The 19,305-nt window shown below is 41.2% G+C and overlaps 1 protein-coding gene across 3 annotated transcripts; it reads right to left on the bottom strand.

Moving 5' to 3' along the window:
* Positions 1–670: 670 nt before the first annotated feature.
* MAPK1IP1L (mitogen-activated protein kinase 1 interacting protein 1 like) lies at positions 671–16,105 on the bottom strand. Of its 3 annotated transcripts, none has more exons than XM_080807496.1 (4): positions 15,973–16,105; positions 8,081–8,102; positions 6,690–7,394; positions 671–5,622 (listed from the first exon to the last, which is right to left on the bottom strand). In XM_080807496.1, exons 2-4 carry the CDS (start codon positions 8,096–8,098, stop codon positions 5,611–5,613), a joined length of 735 nt encoding a protein of 244 aa, XP_080663622.1. In that variant the 5' UTR covers positions 8,099–8,102; positions 15,973–16,105; the 3' UTR covers positions 671–5,610. The 3 variants fall into 3 exon arrangements, with proteins under 3 accessions (XP_080663622.1, XP_080663621.1, XP_080663620.1); XM_080807495.1 differs by adding an exon at positions 13,964–14,006 and having other exon boundaries at positions 671–7,394; positions 15,973–16,031; XM_080807494.1 differs by having other exon boundaries at positions 671–7,394.
* Positions 16,106–19,305: the final 3,200 nt, after the last annotated feature.

Raw genomic sequence — 19,305 nt, 5'->3', positions numbered from 1 at the left:
TAGAGAAAACACGGAATAGGGAGGGACTAAGCTCTACATCATCCTGGGAACCCCAGGGTCCCAAAATAGAGTGAAAGTAACTATTTAATGCCCACATGGGAAGTATGATGTTCACATGCCATAGGAACAAACTATGGGATGGCCCAAATTCTCTTCTGATATTAGAATTCTATTGTATTGCGGCGCCTGGGTGGCTCAGTGGGTTGAAGCCTCTGTCTTCAGCTCAGGTCATGGTCCCAGGGTCCTGGTATCAAGCCCCGCATCGGGCTCCCTGCTCAGCGGCAAGCCTGCTTCCCTCCTCTCTCTCTGCCTGCCTCTCTGCCTACTTGTGATCTCTAATAAATAAATAAATAATCTTAAATAATCTTAAAAGAGAATTCTATTATATTGGCTTACTGAAAAAAAAAAAGCAAACAGAATTCTGTTTTGCTTTAGACATCTGTTGCAAAAGGACTGGTGCTAAGTTTTAATATGGTGGTAAAAAAAAGAACCTGCTTGGGTCAGGTACCCGGGGAGGAACATGTCTGCTGAAGTGATGTCATTTCACGATGGGAAAAAAGCCCTAGTCCTGTTCCAGAATGATCTTGCATTCTACTACCTATTTCAAAGCTCTGTTTGAGGTGGGTCCCGTTAAGGGATAGGAAGTAAGACATCAAACAGAACTTAAAAATTTACATTGCACTTTGTTCAATTGTAAGGCAAAAAGCAGAAGACTCTTCCAAAAGCACAATGTTGTACAAATAACTCATTTACAGGCCCACCCACATCCGGGTTCAAGACAGGCTAGCAACTCCCCTGTGGAAATGGCAAACTGTACCCAGTTTGATAATGTGACGCTCACCATAGGCATAGTAGTTACACAGAATAGAACCATCTTTCATAAAAGAAAGCGGGGGTGGTGGCAGTTAGGGCAGAGAGGGAAAGCTCCCTAACTCTGTATACACCGATAATTTGGTTACAAAGAATAATGTAGCCTTGAAGGGAGAAGAGGAAACCCACACAGTGGACACCATGTTGCTGAAGGAGGGTCTGGGGAAGGCTGTTCCCAGGCAGCCTATTTAAATGACTAAGAGAATGCTGTTCACACACGAGGAGCATCTCAGGCCCTTTTTTTTCTTTCTTTCTTTAGGATAACAATTTTGTAGTTAATTAGGCTCCGGACTTCTCAGGGAAGCCCAGAACTGGGCCTAAAGAATAAGATACAGGGGAAAACTGTGAAACCATGAAAATACATTTTTTTAAAAAGTTTTAAAAAGTTTTCAGGTATAATACACAAAAGCAAACAAGTTTATCTTAAAAAATATCAAGTATCACATCCATAAACTATTCCTAATTATAATTACTTCTTAAAGCAACATGTCTTTGTTTACAAATACAGCAGCAGGTGATAAAACCTAACGTCTCAAACAGATTGCTTACAGTTCATAATACAAAACAAATGTCTATGTCTCAAATCACATTTTAGGCAGTTTAACTTAAAATGCATAGACAATTACATACATTAAATTTGTCATTATTAAGTCAATTTTAAAAATCACAATATTAAGAAAAAATACCAAAAAAAAACCTTTATAGAGCACGCATAAGTCAAGTTTACTTAATGGCAACAAATCAGTATCTGCTAATCAGTGACAGGCAGTAAGTGCCTTCATCCAGGGAAGAAGTGGGAGAGGAAAAACATCCCGTTACTTTGCACACGTGAGCAGTTGCACTGACGAACACTACAATCTTGAGAAACATTAATTTCTTACTTTAAAAAAAGGTACACCACACTTTGCTCTTTAAAATGCCCAAAAGCTGGCCTCTCATTTCCACCAGCAGCAAACTAAAATATGTTTATCTAAGTAAACCAAAAATGCGTGTACTAATTCATTCTGTAAATCAACCCCTAGACGGTAAGCCTCCACGGGACAGGCCTTCTCTTTCATCTGTGCCTCTGCAAGGTGGCAAAGCTCGTTTGGACACTTGAGTGTCTGCCAAATGAATGCAGTTCTCAGATGTGTTCTCCAGCCAGAAGTTTGCATGGCATTTCTTTAATACTGATTATTTTATTGGCAATTTTAATTTTACTTGGCAGAATTCTGAAAATAAAAAGAGTCTGTCTTCAATACTCAATATTGCTTAATTAAGAGTAAATTTTAGTCTTCCCTAAAAGCTGCCCACCACTTTCTCTGCATAGTACCTCTATCAGTGTGATTCATCTGAATTTAACCTTATGCTTTTCAAAAACCAACACTTGAAGGTCTGTGCTTAGGTTTAATGTCAAGGGTTTATAACCCTGGCATTTTATAAATCTAGCACTCAATTATCAGGGTGAGGAAGGAAGACACTGGCACTGATCATTTAGAAGTCTAGGCAACTGACAGACATGCCAAAGAGGCACAGCATCTTAACTGAAACAGTAGAGCTTCGTTCTTCTAAACACGTAATTTTAAAAGCTGTCCACTGGAGTACAATAGGTAGCACTACTTATTATTTGTGAGGCAAAATTTTACGGGCAAAACTGACTTCTTTCCTAGAAAATAGGCCAATATTCTGTTGTAGTGGTGTGCCAGACCAAGGCCAAAAATTCACCCCCTTTCTTTTCTCCCCTTTTATTATCCCAACAGGAAAACTGAAAAAGGAAGGAGGCCCTGGGTAATTAAACCAAATGTATTGCCTATTCCTGAATAATCAATGTTTTACTTCACACAAAACAGGCTGTGGAGTCCGAGTTGTGAACAGCCATCTTCAAAAGCATGAAAAGGTGTCAGACTAAGTCCAGTACAGACAAGGCCAAGGATTTCATGCACTCCTTTAAGGAAAGGAGCCTTGATTCTCATCACATGATGATGAGGACCTAAGGTCTTTATTTTCATTTTTTTAAAAATCATTTTTAGGTTTAATGTTTCAAAATCTAAGATTCCAACTCTAGAAACATGAATCCTCAACACATCTCGGTTATCTCCATCAAATTTGCCTTCAAGTTCTTGTTCTGAGAGAGTGCAAGTGCCAGCATATTCCATCCTGTGTATTCCCTTCTGAGACCAAACAAACTTTCTAAGAAACAGTCTCTTCCCTAAACTGATGCCAGCCTAAAAGGACTGGTTTCGACAGCAATGTTATTTCCTTGTAAAGAGAAAAACCTTCCTCTATGCTTTTCCCCATTCCTCCACTGGAACAACTTCTGCTTTTAACTTTACCCTGAACCTAAAAATACATTTCTGTCCCAGAGTACCCACAAGAATTAAGACTCTCCTCGCAGGTTGAGAAATAAGGTTCTAAAAAACCAAAAGGACATTAAAGCAAATTCTAGTCCCTGTGATTTCCATTCTCAGCTTAAAAAGAATTTCACAACTACCAGCTGGAAAGTCCTTGAAAAGCAAAGAAAAGGTGTTATGTCTAGGGCACACAGGGCAATACGGGTCACTAGCCAAGTTTATGTATTTATTGGGAGTAGTAATTCCAAATCTCATGTTCATGGTCCTTCAAAACCTTTAGCAGATTTTCTCCTCTAATAAATGGACTGCATGACCACAGATCCCCAAACCTGCTACCACTTCTCTTAATCAAACAGTATCCTCTAGTGTTACATTAAATATTCTATCTAAAGCCAGAGTTGTCAACTTCTCCCAACGTAGCACAACCAAAATAACCACCAGGAAATCTTCACTGCTATCTCACTGTTCCTCTTACCCCGCCCCCGGCTAGCTGACATGATACTGCCTGATCATTTAAGCTAAAATACCTTCCAAGGCTCCTGCCTTGTAAATGGGAGGCTACTCTGACGAGAGATTCCAAGAGTGTTGTAGATTTGTGCGGCTTGTTCAAGACTGCTCGTGCCACTCTGTAGGAGCTGTCTAACGACATTCCCCAGTCTGCAGATATCTAAACAAATCAGCTTCAATTCTAAAAGCTTGACTCTATCACCTACTTAAAAGGGAGCTTAAACACTGAATTTTTCTCAAAGATGACCATCTTGCTTTCTTAAAAGGAGGTAGCTATCAAACCATTAAATTGGCAGCATTTGGCATTCTTGACATTTTCAATGTAAGAGAAACAAACTACTAAATATTTTATTTCTAAGCAAAAACAAGAGCTCCAGCATAAATCTCTCCTAGACTAGGCAAGAAATTCACAACATATTTCAGTAACCCCATGGATACATTCATAGGTTCACAATGTTATTTGACAAATAACATGGTCATTTCTAAGACTCTAAGGATCTGATTTAGAGATAAGGTGCCAAAAAGCTACTCAGGCTATTTTGGTGGTTACAAACAACACTAATTTAAGCGACAGTCACACTGCAGAGATCTACACCTTATTATTATTATTATTAGTTTCAGTGTTAGAGCTAGAGGATAATTTTTTAAGAATTTTTAAGAATGGCACTCAATTCTACCTATTTACCTGTCAACAAAGAACTGAACTGTTAGCCATAAGCACAACAGATGCAGGAAACTATGCAAAAGACAACTGACACAGCTTAACCAGACTCTGAAAAACATGTACACGTTTTGATCGCACTTGTAGAGAGTCATGTCTAAATGACTAAGGTTCTTGAACCGTAACTGCTATACGTGTTTACAACAAACCCCTAGAATGTGCCAGTTTTCCGTATCAGGGAGAAACTAAGGGATGTGCTCCTTCTAAAGAACTGAGGCAGAGGGACCTACAGGGAAGGGTCTGAGTAGAAGAGGGTTTTGTGGGAATCCAAGTGACTTGTCACTATGAGGCAATTTCCGGGGTTTCCTCTGGCTTGAGGTTCAAGACAAAGGAGAGAATTATTTCCTTCTTCGAGTTCTTCCCAAAGCAATACTGACATCTCGAAATCTATTCCAAAGCAATACAGAGATGACCAAGTCTCTAAGAATAATTTACACACGTTGGCCTGCATTAAAAAGAACAGTTTTCATAAATGGCAGATTTTAGAGCTGTGTGACCCATCTGGCTAAAAATAAAGCAAATCAGGTGGAACTCAAAAATCAAAGAAAAGTTTTTACTAAAAGCTCAAGGATAAAAATGAACACTGCCTGGCTAATGAACTCAACATCTGACAATAATTACCAACAGCTTGAGAATATATATCCAAGCTACACTCTCACGAGGCCCAGGTGTATTTTTTTTTACCGACAGAGCAGTTCAAGATGTTGAGAGGCATCATTTGTTTAAATTATGACAATGTGATTGTTTCCAAAGTGTGTTTATTTAGAGAAAAAATGATTATAGAAAAATACTTGAAATAATTCGCCAATGAGGTTGCAGATTCTAACAATAATCCACATCATCTTAGATTTTTAAGTGTGTGGTTTCATAATTTAAACAAATCGAAAACTTTTAAACAAATTGTATCAAAGAGCTATTCAATATACTTCATCACTTTAACGTTCCATAAAAACCGAATAAAAATCACATTTGAATGATTTACTTTTACATTTTTATCTGATTGTATCCATCAGATGTACTATACATCCAAGTACAAGAGGCAGATATCTTCTCTGAGAGGTGCAAGGGTTGTTCTTTCATGAATGCCCTCTAAGAATAGTGAGACCAGCAATTTTTATATATGCATTCATGTGCATATATATGTACTTCAAAAAGCAAAGCGTCATCTCTTCGTCCATTAACTTAATGGTAAGACTGCAACAGAAGAAAGAAAAAGTAAACCTACAGTTTTTCTAAGTGGAGTTTATTAACTCCTTGTTGTGGTTTAAAATAAAATAAACTTATTGCTTAATAAATCCAAACGGCAACTCATCCCATTTATTTTGACATACAATTTGCAAAAAAAAAAAAAAAAAAAGCTTTTTAAGGGAATTTGGATAGCAAGAAGTTATACTAATGAAAGTCAAGTTTTGGGGGCTTTTTATTAGGATTCTTTTTCCTTGACAGTTGAGGTGGATATTCGATTCATCTAGCTGGAGACCTCTGATTATTTTGTTAAAAGTAAGTCATTTTCTGCGCCCCGCCCCCCCCCCCCCCCCCCCCCCCCCAAGAATCAGGATTCTTTCCGAAGACTCACTTGGCTTACTTCTGGGGTGGGGAGAAGAGGGATGCTTTTCTATTTGGTCTTATGTCCAAGACAGGTCCTCCAACTCAGATGCCAACCCTGGCCCTCTGGCTTGGCTGGCAGTGCAGCATGAGGCACTGCCTGGGACTGACAGTGCAGAACAGTGGTCTATTCTGGAGCTCAGTGCTGCTGAGGATCTAACAAAACTTTGGTTGAGAAACACGAGGGAGAGTTACAGGAAGGACAGGCAATCTTATGTATTCACTGTCCTAGATGCTCTAAAAATGTACATCTGGATGAAGTCACCCAGGCAGAGACTGTTTTACTGAACCGTGCTTTGGTGTGATGCTACAAAATATGACTGAGAAATAGTTAAAAAAAAAAAAAAAAGGGTCCCATGAAATGCACCTGAGTTTATCTCAAGGATATTACTGAGGACACTGCTTTCTACATCACAAAGTCTTTGGGGATCTTTGGGAAATTTTTCTATTTTTAAGTACCAGGAATACTTTTGTTTTCATCCTTCTAAATGCTTTATCTGAAGTTTGAAATTTACTCTTACCTTATATACACACACCCCTTTTTAAAAAAAGTTTTAAATGCTTTCTAATCTTCTATCCGAAACAGGAGGCAAATAATCTTTCAGTTGTGCTTATGTGACTATTAGTGCATTTTAAAGAACAAATTTAACACTCACATGGGGGCCACCAGGCATCGGTGGAGCACCAGAAGGTCCTGAAGGCACTTGAAAAGGATTGTTGGGAGTGGGATAGAGTCCTGGTGTGGGATATGATCCTGCAGGGGCAGGATATGGTGCTGGTGGTCCCCAGGCTCCTGGTGGAACAGTGCCCCACGGAACGGGTGGCGCTGCCCCTGGTGCTTGGGGAGGGGGCGCGGGATATGGCCCTGGAGATGGATATGGCATGTTAGGGGTAGGATACTGCCCTCCCATTCCAGGTGCCCAAGGTCCAGAAGACATGGATCCCCATGGACCTAAAGGACCAGCAGCAGCTGGATCTGTGGGTGCACCATATGGTCTTGGGAGCTCTGGAAAGGGCATATTTGGTGTAGGATATGGCCCCGTGGGGCCGGGGCCGGGCACAGTTGGGGCTGGATAAGGACCGCCAGGTGGGGGACATGATGGTCCAGAAGGAGGAAAGGGTGCTGGGGGTCCTGGAGGTGGTCCCGTGGGAGGCACAGAGGGATACATTCCGGTTGGTGCTGGTCCAAAAGGCACAGTGGAGGGTGTTGCACTTGGCGGGAGTCCGGACGGCACAGAAGGTGGAGCGCTTGGGTTATTCCAAGGGCTGGAACTCGGCCAGCCTTGAGGAGGCTGGCCAGGTTTTGTATTGCTCACAGCAGAGGTTTTGGCAGGGGAATGTTCAGGTAGTGCATCTGCCAACTGGAAGACAAAACAGGCATGTCTTACCTATCTTATTTAGGGACAAATCATTTCAAACATGATTATAAAGCCATCAAGGATAGTAAGCTGCAGAGCGAGGGACTGCAAACCCCTAGAACATCTTCAATAGCCAAACTGCTCAGTGTAAAAGCAATTCATGTAATATAAGAATCAACTTTCCAATGCAAATTTCTTAGAGAAGATCACATTTTCTAAATACAATTACTCAAAATACTGCAGAACTGAATCCTGGCTTTACCGCAAACAACTTACATACCCTCTCTGAGCTTTAGTTTCTGCATTTAAAAAAAAAAAGTTCAGCATTAACTTGAGGCTTAAATGAGATAATTCATGTAATACCCTAACATTGTACCTGGTGTATGTTATATTAAAAAATGCTGTCTATTATTAACACCGCCATGTTAACAGAACAAAAGCAACCTAACACTTTCAAAAATTTTTTACTTAAGGATTCATAAATACATACAACAGAACAAACTTTCAAACATATCATATCTAAGTCAATTAAGGCAGATCATCTATGAAAATCACATGCTCTCCCCAGCCAAAAGCAAGGATCACAAAAAGCATCTCTTTTAAATTAAAGACTTACATGGCCTGCAGTTAGAACTATGTCATTTTCTTAAAAGCCAAAATACTTACGAACGATAAATGCATCAACTTACCGAAAATTCATCAGACATTTTCCTAAAAAAGAGAAAGAAAAAAACAAAAAGAGTACTTCAAAACCAGTGCTTACCATTTCTTATGTATTTTTTAAGGAACTTTCTTTGTATAAACCACTGTTACTTAATCACGTACACAAGGTCTTTCTCTTTACAGAGGGCAAACTTTCACTGTAGTTCATGTAACTCTGTAAATGTCGCCCCCTTCCACTGGCTGCACATCACATAGAAGTGATCCACAATATAGTCTGCCTCTCATTTTGGTGGTAGTTTACGTTCTTTGCACTTTGAGCTGCTTCAGACCATGATACAGTGAACACTTCCTTTTTTTTTTTTTTTTAAAAGATTTTATTTATTTATTTGACAGACAGAGATCTCAAGTAGGCAGAGAGGCAGACAGAGAGAGAGAGGGGAAAGCAGGCTCCCTGCTGGGCAGAGAGCCCAACGCTGGGCTCAATCCCAGGACCCTGGGATCATGACCCAAGCCGAAGACAGAGGCTCAAACCCACTGAGCCACCCGGGCACCCCGATACAGTGAACACTTCTCAACACATATCCTTGTAAACGTGTCATCAGGAAAAGTACTAAAAGGGAAGTCTGCGGTCAACAGGTAAGGCTATCTAAAACACATCTTAAAAGTCCATGCCACCGGACGCCTGGGTGGCTCAGTCTGTTGCCTTCAGCTCAGGTCATGATCCCAGGGTGCTGGAATCCACTCCCACATCCATCTACCTGCTAGGCGGGAAGTCTGCTTCTCCCTCTGCCTGCCACTCCCCTTGCCTGTACTCTCATGCTCTCTCTGGCAAATAAACAAATAAATAAAATCTTATTTAAAAAAAAAAGTCCATGCCACTTTAAAGTCCTTTGCCAGTTATACTTTTTTTTTTTTTAGATTTTACCTATTTATTTGAAAGAGAGAGCGCTTGTGCTGCGAGAAGGAGCAGTGGGAGGGGCAGAGGGAGAGGAAGAAGCAGACTCCTTGCTGAGCAGGGAGCCCAACATGGGGGTGGGTTCTGGGACCCCTGGATCATGACCTGAGCTGAAGGCAGATGCTTAACTAACTGAGCCACCCAGGTGCCCCTACACTATCTTTGAAAACTCTTCTTCACCACTGGAGAGTATTAAATGTCTAAATAGTTTTCAATTATGACAGGTTAAAAATTGATACTTTGTTATTTTAACTTTCGCATTTTTTAAAATTTAGTGCAAAGTAGAGCATCTTTTAAAATTTCATACCCAATTTATGATAAACTTTTTCTGTGGATTTGCTCATGTCTTCGAGCCACTTTTGTCAAATTCTAAAAGTGATGCATAATTAATACTCAATAAAACGCACAGATGTGCAGTGTTTAGATCAACAAGCTCTGACAACTGCATATGCCCCTTTAACCAAGGTACAAAACAATTTCCTTCACTCCAGGTTTATTCATGCTACTTTCTAATCAACTGCCCTTCCACTCAGCAACCACTTTCTTAGTTTTTGCTTATTCTTTGACTTCATTTCAATAAAGACAGTATGTGCTCTTCTTGCCTTTGACAATTTCACTCCTTTCTACTAGTACATCTTTTTTTAGTGCTTTATAAAATTTTAAGATTAGCTCTGAAACATAGGAGACAAAAAATTCACCCATGCTTTCTAACAGTATTAATATGGTTTAACTTAAAATACGTATTTCTTTTTAAAGATTTTTATTTATTTATTTTGACAGAGAGATAGAGAGATACCACAAGTAGGTTGAGAGGCAGGCAGAGGGAGAGAGAGAGAAGCAGGCTCTCTGTTAAGCAGGGAGCCCGATGCGGGGCTCGATCCCATGACCCTGGAATCATGACCTGAGCCAAAGGCAGCTGCTTACCCAACTGAGCCACCCAGGCGCCTCAAAATACGTATATTTTAAAAGATTTTATTCAAGAGAGAGGGGGAGAGAATGAGCAGGGGGAGGAGCGGAGGGACAGGCAGACTTCCTACTGAGCAAGGAGCCAGATGTGGGGCTTGATCCCAGGATCCTGAGATCATGACCTGAGCCAGTCAGTCGCTTAATCAACCGAGCCATCCAGGCACCCCTGACTTAATGTATAATCTACCTTTTCTCAGTGGATACGACAAGCTACCCTTAAAACATTCTACTGCCAGTACTAACAACAAATGGAGTATTTACCACAGAACAGATACACTGCTCAAAGTGTTTTAGGTGGGTAATCTCACTGAATAGACACAAATTCTTCCACTCAGTTGACAGCTTGAGAAAAGGAAGCTCATCAAGTTAAATTGTTTAAGGGGACAGAGCTAGTGACAAGTAGAAGAGGGGTCAAACTCAGGTATACAGTCTGACTCCAGAGCCAAGGCTCTTAACCACCAGGTTAGAGTCTCTGTTATTCCTATAGATATTTTGAAGTCTGTTCTTTCCTACTGATCTGCACCACAACATTCCATCTTAATTTCATTAACTTTGCATTTTTAACAGATTTTAATGTTAGTTGACCTACTGCTGTTGTCTTTTCCCCCTAGATTCCTGAATATTCTGTTTATTTTTTTTCCAGATCTTTTTGTAAAAAAATAGAATAAAAAGAATCTGTTGGGTGTTCTGGTTGGAATTGCATTATATTTACAGTTAATTTAGAAGACATGTAACATATTCAAAATATCCAATCTTTTCATTCAAGAACAAGGTAGATCTTCCTAGTTCCCATCACTGTCATTTATCACTCAATAGTTTATTTATTTATATTTAAAGTAAACTCCAGCCCTATCATGGGGCTCGAACTCACAACCCTGAGAAGAGTCACATGCTCTACTGACTAAGCCAGCCAGGCACCCCATGTGAAAAGCTTTTTAAATTTTAGTGTATTACTTTTGTAAGCAGTGACCTTACTAAATTACGTTATTCCTGAAAGTGTCACAGTTGATTCTCTGGGATTTCAGGTGAAGAATTATGTCATCTGTAACAATAATAATAATAATTTTACATTCTCTTTCCAATATTTACATCTAAACTTAATAATGAAATGTTAAATAGTGAGCACAATGGTCTTGCTCCCAACTCTCCTGGAAATGCTTCTAATGTTTAAATAAAATTCCCATTTTCAGTTTGAGATGAAAAAACTTACATTAAAGATGTCTATTTATGCCTATGTTGCTGGATTTACTTATTCTTATTTTGCTAGTTAAAAAACAGAGGAAAAAACCATTTAAAGAAGACACTGCATTTCTTCAGATCTTTTTGACACCTAATGAGCTGATTAGTTTTTCTCCTTTGACCCACAAAGACAATTATATATATAAACTGCTTAGTATTGAGCCACCCTTGCATTCTTAGAGTGTTATTTTCAAGTACAATTGGCTAACAGGAATGATAAAGAAAAAGAATATGAAGGCTACAACTGCTATGACCTTGCTATTTATTCAGATCATCAAAAACATCTAGAATATACAGCAAATGCAACTATCCATTCTTTCCCACATTAAGGTTTTATACTAAAACACTGTTATCACACAATAGTAAATTCTTAGGATGAACACCTGAAGGGACTTTATCAGTGCGTGGCAAGTTTAAAGTCTACATAAGACTAACATGCTTTCTGAATAGGGTGAGCCTTTCTGAAACAGAAAATGGTTCCGTATCAAAGTTCACATTAATTTTGAAGCAGAGAACTAACAAAGTAATACATTCAATTTCATGTGGTCTTGCTGTTTGGGTTTTCAGAATTCTCTCTTTTCTCTTAATTAAAAAAAATATATACATATATACACAATATAAAGTTAACTAGTTGTAAAATTACATTAGAATATAAGTTACTCCACAAGTAAATACTACTTAACTGACTCACAACTCTGGCTTTCCAAATTAATCCTGGGCGCACCCAGGTGGCTCAGTCAGTTAAGGGTCTGCCTTTAGCTCAGGTCATGGTCTCAGGTCCCGTGATTAAGTCCCGGGATTAAGCCCTGAGTCTGGATCCCTGCTCAGCAGGGAGCCTGCTTCTCCCTCTCCTTCCCACTTGTGCTCTCTCTCTCTCTGTCTCTCCCTAATAAATAAAATCCTAAAAAAAGTTAAATCCTGGAAGATCATGGAGGTATTAGAATCTTCTAAGTAATGAAGCCCTGAATAAAGGGATTAAAAATAGATCATTTCTTGATCTACAGCACTTTTAGTAAAGTGACCTTCTCTCCATGTGTAGAACATACAGTGTTCATATTAACAGGAAACATTGTAATTTATACTTACTTTCATCATAAAAAGGCAAAAAACAGAGTTGGACATTCGAGTTTGAATATGAGAAGAGCTACATAATTTTTTAAATCTAGATTTTCTAAAAAAACCACTCAAAAATACTTAGATCATGCTAATTTTTTAGAGGAGGAACAGAGGAAGAGACTCTTGAGCAGGTCCCATGCAGTGTGGATCCCCACATGGGACTCCACCTCATGAGATCATAACCTGAGCCAAAATCAAGAGTCAGACACCTAACTAACTGAGCCACTCAGGCGCCAATGGATTATGCTAATTAAGATGAGGCCAATGTAACCCTGAACTGGCCAAGAAAAAAAAAAAAGTGTTTATGAGCAAGAGAGATTTTCCTTTTTTCTTTCTGAAAAGATTATTATTTCCAAAACTTTCCATTGCTACTTTATGGCAGATCTATGCATCACCTGAAAAATAATCATTTTATTTTCTGAGCAGCAAAAACAGTAAATGAAACACAGTACAAATCTCTTTTGACATATACTAGAAAGGTAAAACATTTCTGTAACTCTTACGGCTTTTAGAGTAAAATGGCAATCCAGGGGCGCCTGGGTGGCTCAGTGGGTTAAAGCCTCTGCCTTCGGCTCGGGTCATGATCCCAGGGTTCTGGGATCGAGCCCTGCATCGGGCTCTCTGCTCAGCGGGGAGCCTGCTTTCTCCTCTCTCTCTGCCTGCCTCTCTGCCTACTTGTGATCTCTGTCAAATAAATAAAATCTTTAAAAAACAAAAAAAAAGGCATTCCAATCACAAGGAGGTTTTAAAAGTTGAACTCTGTAAATCACTAGTGACTACCAAACAAGGCCTATTTCAAAGGGCCATCACATTGTGGTGGGGTGATAAAGAGCATGGAACTAGAGAGTTATGAAATGTGGACATCAATCCTTTTGACTAAGGCAAACTTCTTAATCACAGACCATTTCTCATCTGCAGAAGTTTTAACTCCTGATTACTTTACAGATAATTAAAAATATCATGTTTAATAATCTATAAGGTACTACAGACATGTAAGATGTTTATTAAAAGAAACTTAAGAGGGGTGCCTGGATGGCTTAGTTGGTTGCACGTCTGACTCTTGGTTTCACCTCAGGTCATGGAATCAAGCTCCACCTTCAGGCTCCCTGCTCTTGCTCCAAGAGGAGTGACCTTGAGATCCACCTCCCCCAACCCCGTGCCCCTGTCCCTCACTCCCACACTCTGTCTAAATCAATAAACAAAATCTTAAAAAAAAAATTATCTCCCTCTCCTTTTGCCCCTCCCCGCCTCTTAAAAAAATAAATAAGACTAAGGAAAATCAGGATTTTTGCAATGATGTTTGAGGGGGGCTAGGGGAATGGTGGCAATATATTGAAAAATACAAAATTTGAATTAGAATATTTGATCATATTTAATACTGGCTCTTTTATCAGGTAAGTTCTATTTTACATTTGGGCAACTCAAGGAACTGGGGACCTGATAAAGGTTTGGAGTATTTTAAACTTTTTAAAGGCATGTAATTTTAAAAAAATCATTTTTTTATACTTATGCCTGGAACATACATACCAGGCACTGTGTTGGGTTTTGGGGAAATAAGTAATATTGCACAGAATAAATCCTTAAGGAATTCAGTCTGGTAGAGAACTACCCTTTAAACAGTTAACTACCTTACCTGGTGTAAGCACAGGGCACCAAGAGAGTACCTCAAAGAGCTCCTAAAGGAATCAAGGAAGGGAGTATCAGGGGAGGAATCCTGAGAAGAAGTTCTTTTGCAGTCTGTAGGAACAATGAAGGAAGAGCTGGGAGTAGGGGATGGTGGGACAGGCCCTAGGAAAGAAGAGCAGATTGTGCAAAAGGTGAAGAGTACACTATAGGAAATGTAAGCAGTTCAGACCGGTTGAAATACAGAAAGGGGAGGGACAGGAGTCTTAGCAGAGCTCCTTTAGGCTAAGGTTTGAGGGTCTCCATCAGCTTCAGCTCACCTGAGTGACTCTCAGTTTCTTCATCTATAAAGGGGCTAGTGACGTGAAAGACTAAATGGTACTGATAAGTAAGTTTCTGTAAAAATAGTGCTCTAAAAACAGTGGATTGGCAACACATACATTCCCCCCTCTTCCTTTGTACACAAGCACGTAGCAAAGGTTGAGAATGACGGTGAAAGGTACCACCGCCTAGATAAAACCACAGCTCTTTGCTGGCTGGCGCTGGACAGGCTGAACGCTTCAAACCTGAGATGTAGTAGACAGGAATGGTATCTCTCTCACAGACCTGCCCTAAGACTTATATCATAAACAAATCTCCAGGTCAATGTCTGCCACATAAAGAAAACTCAACAAATGTTAGCTTTTACAACTGCTATTATAGGTCTGCAAACCTTTATCTGCAGTTCTCCATTCAGGAACTTTTGAAAATAAAAGAAACATTCCCAAGTCTGGCATAGAACAGTTGGTGGCAAAATCTAACCTAAGCGTATTTATAGTTTCCGTTAAGTCACACCTATCACCGCACAAATATGAATGTTGTCTTAGGGGATGTTGCGGGGACTTGGGGGGGGGGTGATACCTCTTGTCTGTGCATCTTATTCTCTTCCTAAAATCTAGAGATAAAAATCCAAAGATTTCTGAATTCCAAAACACATTGGCCCCAAGGCTTGCAGTTAAGGAATGGGTCTACTTCTACTGCTCCTGGAGAGAGGAAAAGAACATTCTAATACACACAACCCAACTAAAGTTTCTGAGACAAACCAGTTTCCAGAGACGCCAGTACCAAAAATAATTTGTTCTTCCTGCCCAATGAATACAGCCGAACAAAGAACTTCTGAAAGATCTCTGAAGGCTATCTTGGCCTGTAATAAACGTTCGTTTCCAAAACAGGGCTTTAAAATCATCAGGTGTAAGACTTGTGTTTTTCTTTAGCTTTAATGCTGTAAAAAATTTTTTTCGGTATGGTTTGATGCCTCAACATTAGAAATTTTATCCAGTAAAAGCACTGCTCTTGGTCTTCAAAGAGGAAATGTTTCAGCTATTTATAAGCTTCCATGTGTAACATAAGCTCCTAAATCCTAAAAAAGAGAGTATCATAGAACTCAGCACTTCTCATGGTCTCTGTCATGTGTATTCATCGAATGTATTTGCCAGCAATTCCTTTGGTTAAATAAGGACCAGAACATCGTCACATTGAGGACAATATTAAACAAGTGCCAGATTCCCCTAAGACTATTCAGGCCCGTATCTCCCGTTTTATTTAGAAATTAATAAATGGGGGAGGGGGTCGGGGCCGAGGGGCGCGAGTCGGGAACCCTTTAGGGCCAAACGAACAAAGGGAGTCCGGGATCAACCGGAGCGAACCGGCCTCCGAGCGGGTCCCGCCGCCCGGGAAGGGGTGGGGGTGGGGTGCGGTGAGTGGGGGAGGGGCCAGGCACGCTCGCCGCCCCGCCCCCAAGCCAGGCCCGACGTCAAGCGCAGAGAAACCCGTCGGGCGCGACGTCACCCGCCTCCGACGCCTTCTCCCTGGGGGGCTACCAGGGGGCACCTCACAGCTCGAAGGAAGACCGCGCGGGCAGGCGCTTAGTCCTGGCCCCCGAAAAGGCGACTCGAGGTACCTCTGTTACCGCGCCTGTCTCCCGCTTGGGCACTCCCTTGGCCCCCTCCACGATCCCCACTAGCGCCGAAGCAGCCTTACCCGGCAAGATCCGAGCCCGCAGCAAAGTTCACAAGCGGCGAAGGGTCCCAGCGAACCGGGTGCCGAAGAACCGAACGCGGAGTGACTGACGGTGGCGGCAGCGGCGGCGGCAGCAGCAGCGGCAGCAGCGGCAGCGGCGGCAGCACTAACAGCGCGCGGCTCCTCCTGGCGCCGGAACAGGAAGCGCCGAGCGGTGGCACCGCCCCCGCCCCCGCCCGCGGTCTCCCCTCCTCCCGGGGCTGGGCGGGGCAGCGCGCGCGCCCCCTACAGGCCTCCGACGGCACTGCGGCCTGCCCGGCTGCTCAGCGCGGCGTGACGCGGTAGTTCTTCCGGCTCGCCCCGCGTGGCTGTTTTCTTCTGGCGGGCGAAAGGCTCTCCGGTTTTCCGGAAATTCCTGTAGTCAGTGACGTCCTGGGCACCCTGACGGAAACTGCTAACTTGTTTCCTGGAGTGGTGTAAGGACTGATTTTTTGGATGTCCTAGGTTTAGAGATTTTTACAGCCGGGACTCGAACGGGGCTGGGTGTGGACGCGGCCACCCGCCCTCGGGCCCAAACTGAGGAGCGCTAAAGGAACTGGACGGGGGAGGGAAGACGTTTGTAAATGGCTTGGCAGTTGGTACTGACTGGACGTTGTCTATGCAGCCTTTCCCTGATCAGCGCCTCTTCCCTCCACATGTCCGTCTTTGAGTAAACCTTTACGTACTACAGGTCGGGTCTGAAGGATGATTGACACATTCCCCCAGCGCCCAGGAATCTGCTAGCGAGTTATATAAATGCCATAATTACATAGCGTGAAAATATATGTACATATAATACGTACGTACACGTAAAAATACGTTAGAAGTATGCAGAATCATTAAAACATTTAGCTTCTTTGTGTAGCCCGTTAGTGGGTCAATGGGCAGGGGCATCTTACTAGAAATTTCCTGGGGCGCCTGGGTCGCTCAGTCATCAAGCGTCTGACTTGTGCTGGGGTCATGATCTCAGGGTCCTAGTATCTAGCCCCTCACCCGGCTCCCTGTTCAGTGGGGAAGCCTGTTTCTCCCTCTCCCACTCCCCGGCTTGTGTTCCCTCTCTTGCTCTGTCTCTTGTCAAATATTTTTAAATAAAATTTTTTTTCTTAAATGAAGACTTATTTCTGGGTATGCTTCACCAGCACACACACGCCTTTTACTGAAAAACGTAGAGAAAGTGCAAATACCCAAGCCTGTTGAAGACATTCTCAGACAAGGAAAATGGTCTATGGAAAAATGGTATCTGTGTGAAAGACTTACCTGCCCTCAGGAGGCAGTGAATCCACAGTGCCTCGTGGAGGTATAAGGAAGCCTGAGTCACCAGAAGTCAGTAAAATTGTATGTAAAATTTTGACATTTCTCTTCATTAGGTATTGTTTTAATTCTGATGTTATTTTTTAAAAGTATTTTGAGACCGAGAGAACACAAGCTGGGGGACCCGCAGAGGGAGAAGCAGGCTCCCACTGAGCAGAGACCCAGTCACGGAGCTCCATTCAGGACACTGGCATGACCTCAGCAGAAGCGCCCCTTAATTCTGAATTTAGAACGTTGTACTGAAATATTGCCTTTCATTGCTGAGCTTTTTGGTCAAAAAATTTTTGTGCGCGAGTGCCTCACCCACCTCATTCTGGTCCTGATCACTGTCAGTGACTGACAACTTCGTTTTCCCACGCTCTCAGCCAATAACAGCATACTGAGTGTTCTAGAGCTAGGCCTTTCCTGTCCCATGTGGGCTCCCTCAATCAACCTTTTCTTGGATACTAAATCCCCATCTAACTTCTTCACAACTGCAGTGCAGTCTGAAGCCCACCATCATTTGTCTTTGCATTTCTTTCATGTGTGTCAGACTTGCAAAGTGATAGGAAGACATCCACACCTTCTTCCTTCATAGGTGTTTCCCCAATAAATCTCTTGCACATTTACTCACATCTTGGCATCTGCTTCTAGAAGACCCAAACTGACACACTAAAGACAGAAAGTGTATTTTAAATTAGAAATGTGTAATATAGATTAAAAAAATTTTTTTAGATTCTTTTTTAGATCAGAGAAAGTGCGCTCACATGAAAGCAAGGTGGCGGGGGGGGGGGGGTGGCATAGGCAGAGGGAGAGGGAAAGACTCCCAAACAGATTCTGCCTTTGGTGCGGCTCTTAGGACCCTGAGATCATGACCTGAGCTGAAACCAAGAGTCTGATGCTTAACTGAGCCACCCAGGTGCCCCCAATTTTTTGTTTCTAAGTTGAATGTGCAAAGCCAGGAGGATGTACAATGTCTTTTGTTTTTAGAGAGAGCGTTTGCAGAGAGAGAGAAAGAGATAGAATTTTAAGCAGGCTCCATGCCCTTCATGGAGCCCAAGGCGGGGCTTGATCTTACAACCCTGAGATCATGACATGAGCTGAAATCAAGAGTCAGATGCTTAACAAAATGAGCCACCCAGGCACCCCAGAATACACAATGTTTTAAAAACAAAATACAAAGCCTTTGGATTTTATATATGAAGTTTTAATTAAGAAGTGAAAATTTATTCAGATCAATTTATTTGAACTCACATCCAAGAAGAAACATTCAACTGCAGGATTAGAAATAAAAATGGGAAGTTTACTTCTTTTTTGGTAAGGGGTGGATCATACAAGCCCAACTCACAAGAGTACTAACAGCTTTGTGAAGTTACTAGTTAAACTCTGTCTATTCAAGTATATATCAAGTTCTTACTTGGTTTATACAGAATTGATTCAATCCTAGCAAAGTCAGGGTAATTTAAGTAAACCTCTTTGAGTTTTACTCTTAAGTCTGAAAGCTTAGATTTGATTATAACCACAGCAAAAGTGATTATCTTCACTTCCTGCAAATGTAATCAACTTTTAAAATAACAGGCAAACATCAATTTTACATAAACCTTATTAAGGGTAGGAGGAAACTGCAATTGTTCATTCAATTCGAGTCTAAACCACAAATCCAAATTGTACTGTTATCTCTATTGTCAAATCAAGCCAAGAAAGCCTATTACAGACTGTAAGAAGTGAATGTGAACTTGCAGGATCCACTAAGGGTATACTCTGAAAATCTATCATCACATTATTTTCAAGAAATTACAGAAATTATTTTCAAGTATGCTCCAAGGGTCACCTCTTAAATGAAGAATTAACCTTCAGGAAGTCAAGTGACAAGTATTATTTATCTACATTTTATACGCTAAGAGATGAAGATAAAGATTTAGGATTGAGTAATCTATTCAGAATTAAACAAAAACTAAGACTCCACTTTTATTTGAAATAGGATCAATGTACCCCAAATCCCTTTCCATTGGGTTATATCCATTA

This window comes from Martes martes (genome assembly GCF_963455335.1).
Source record: "Martes martes genome assembly, chromosome: 7".
Classification (NCBI taxonomy): Eukaryota; Metazoa; Chordata; class Mammalia; order Carnivora; family Mustelidae; genus Martes; species Martes martes.
This window is presented reverse-complemented; position numbering and strand designations above follow the sequence as displayed.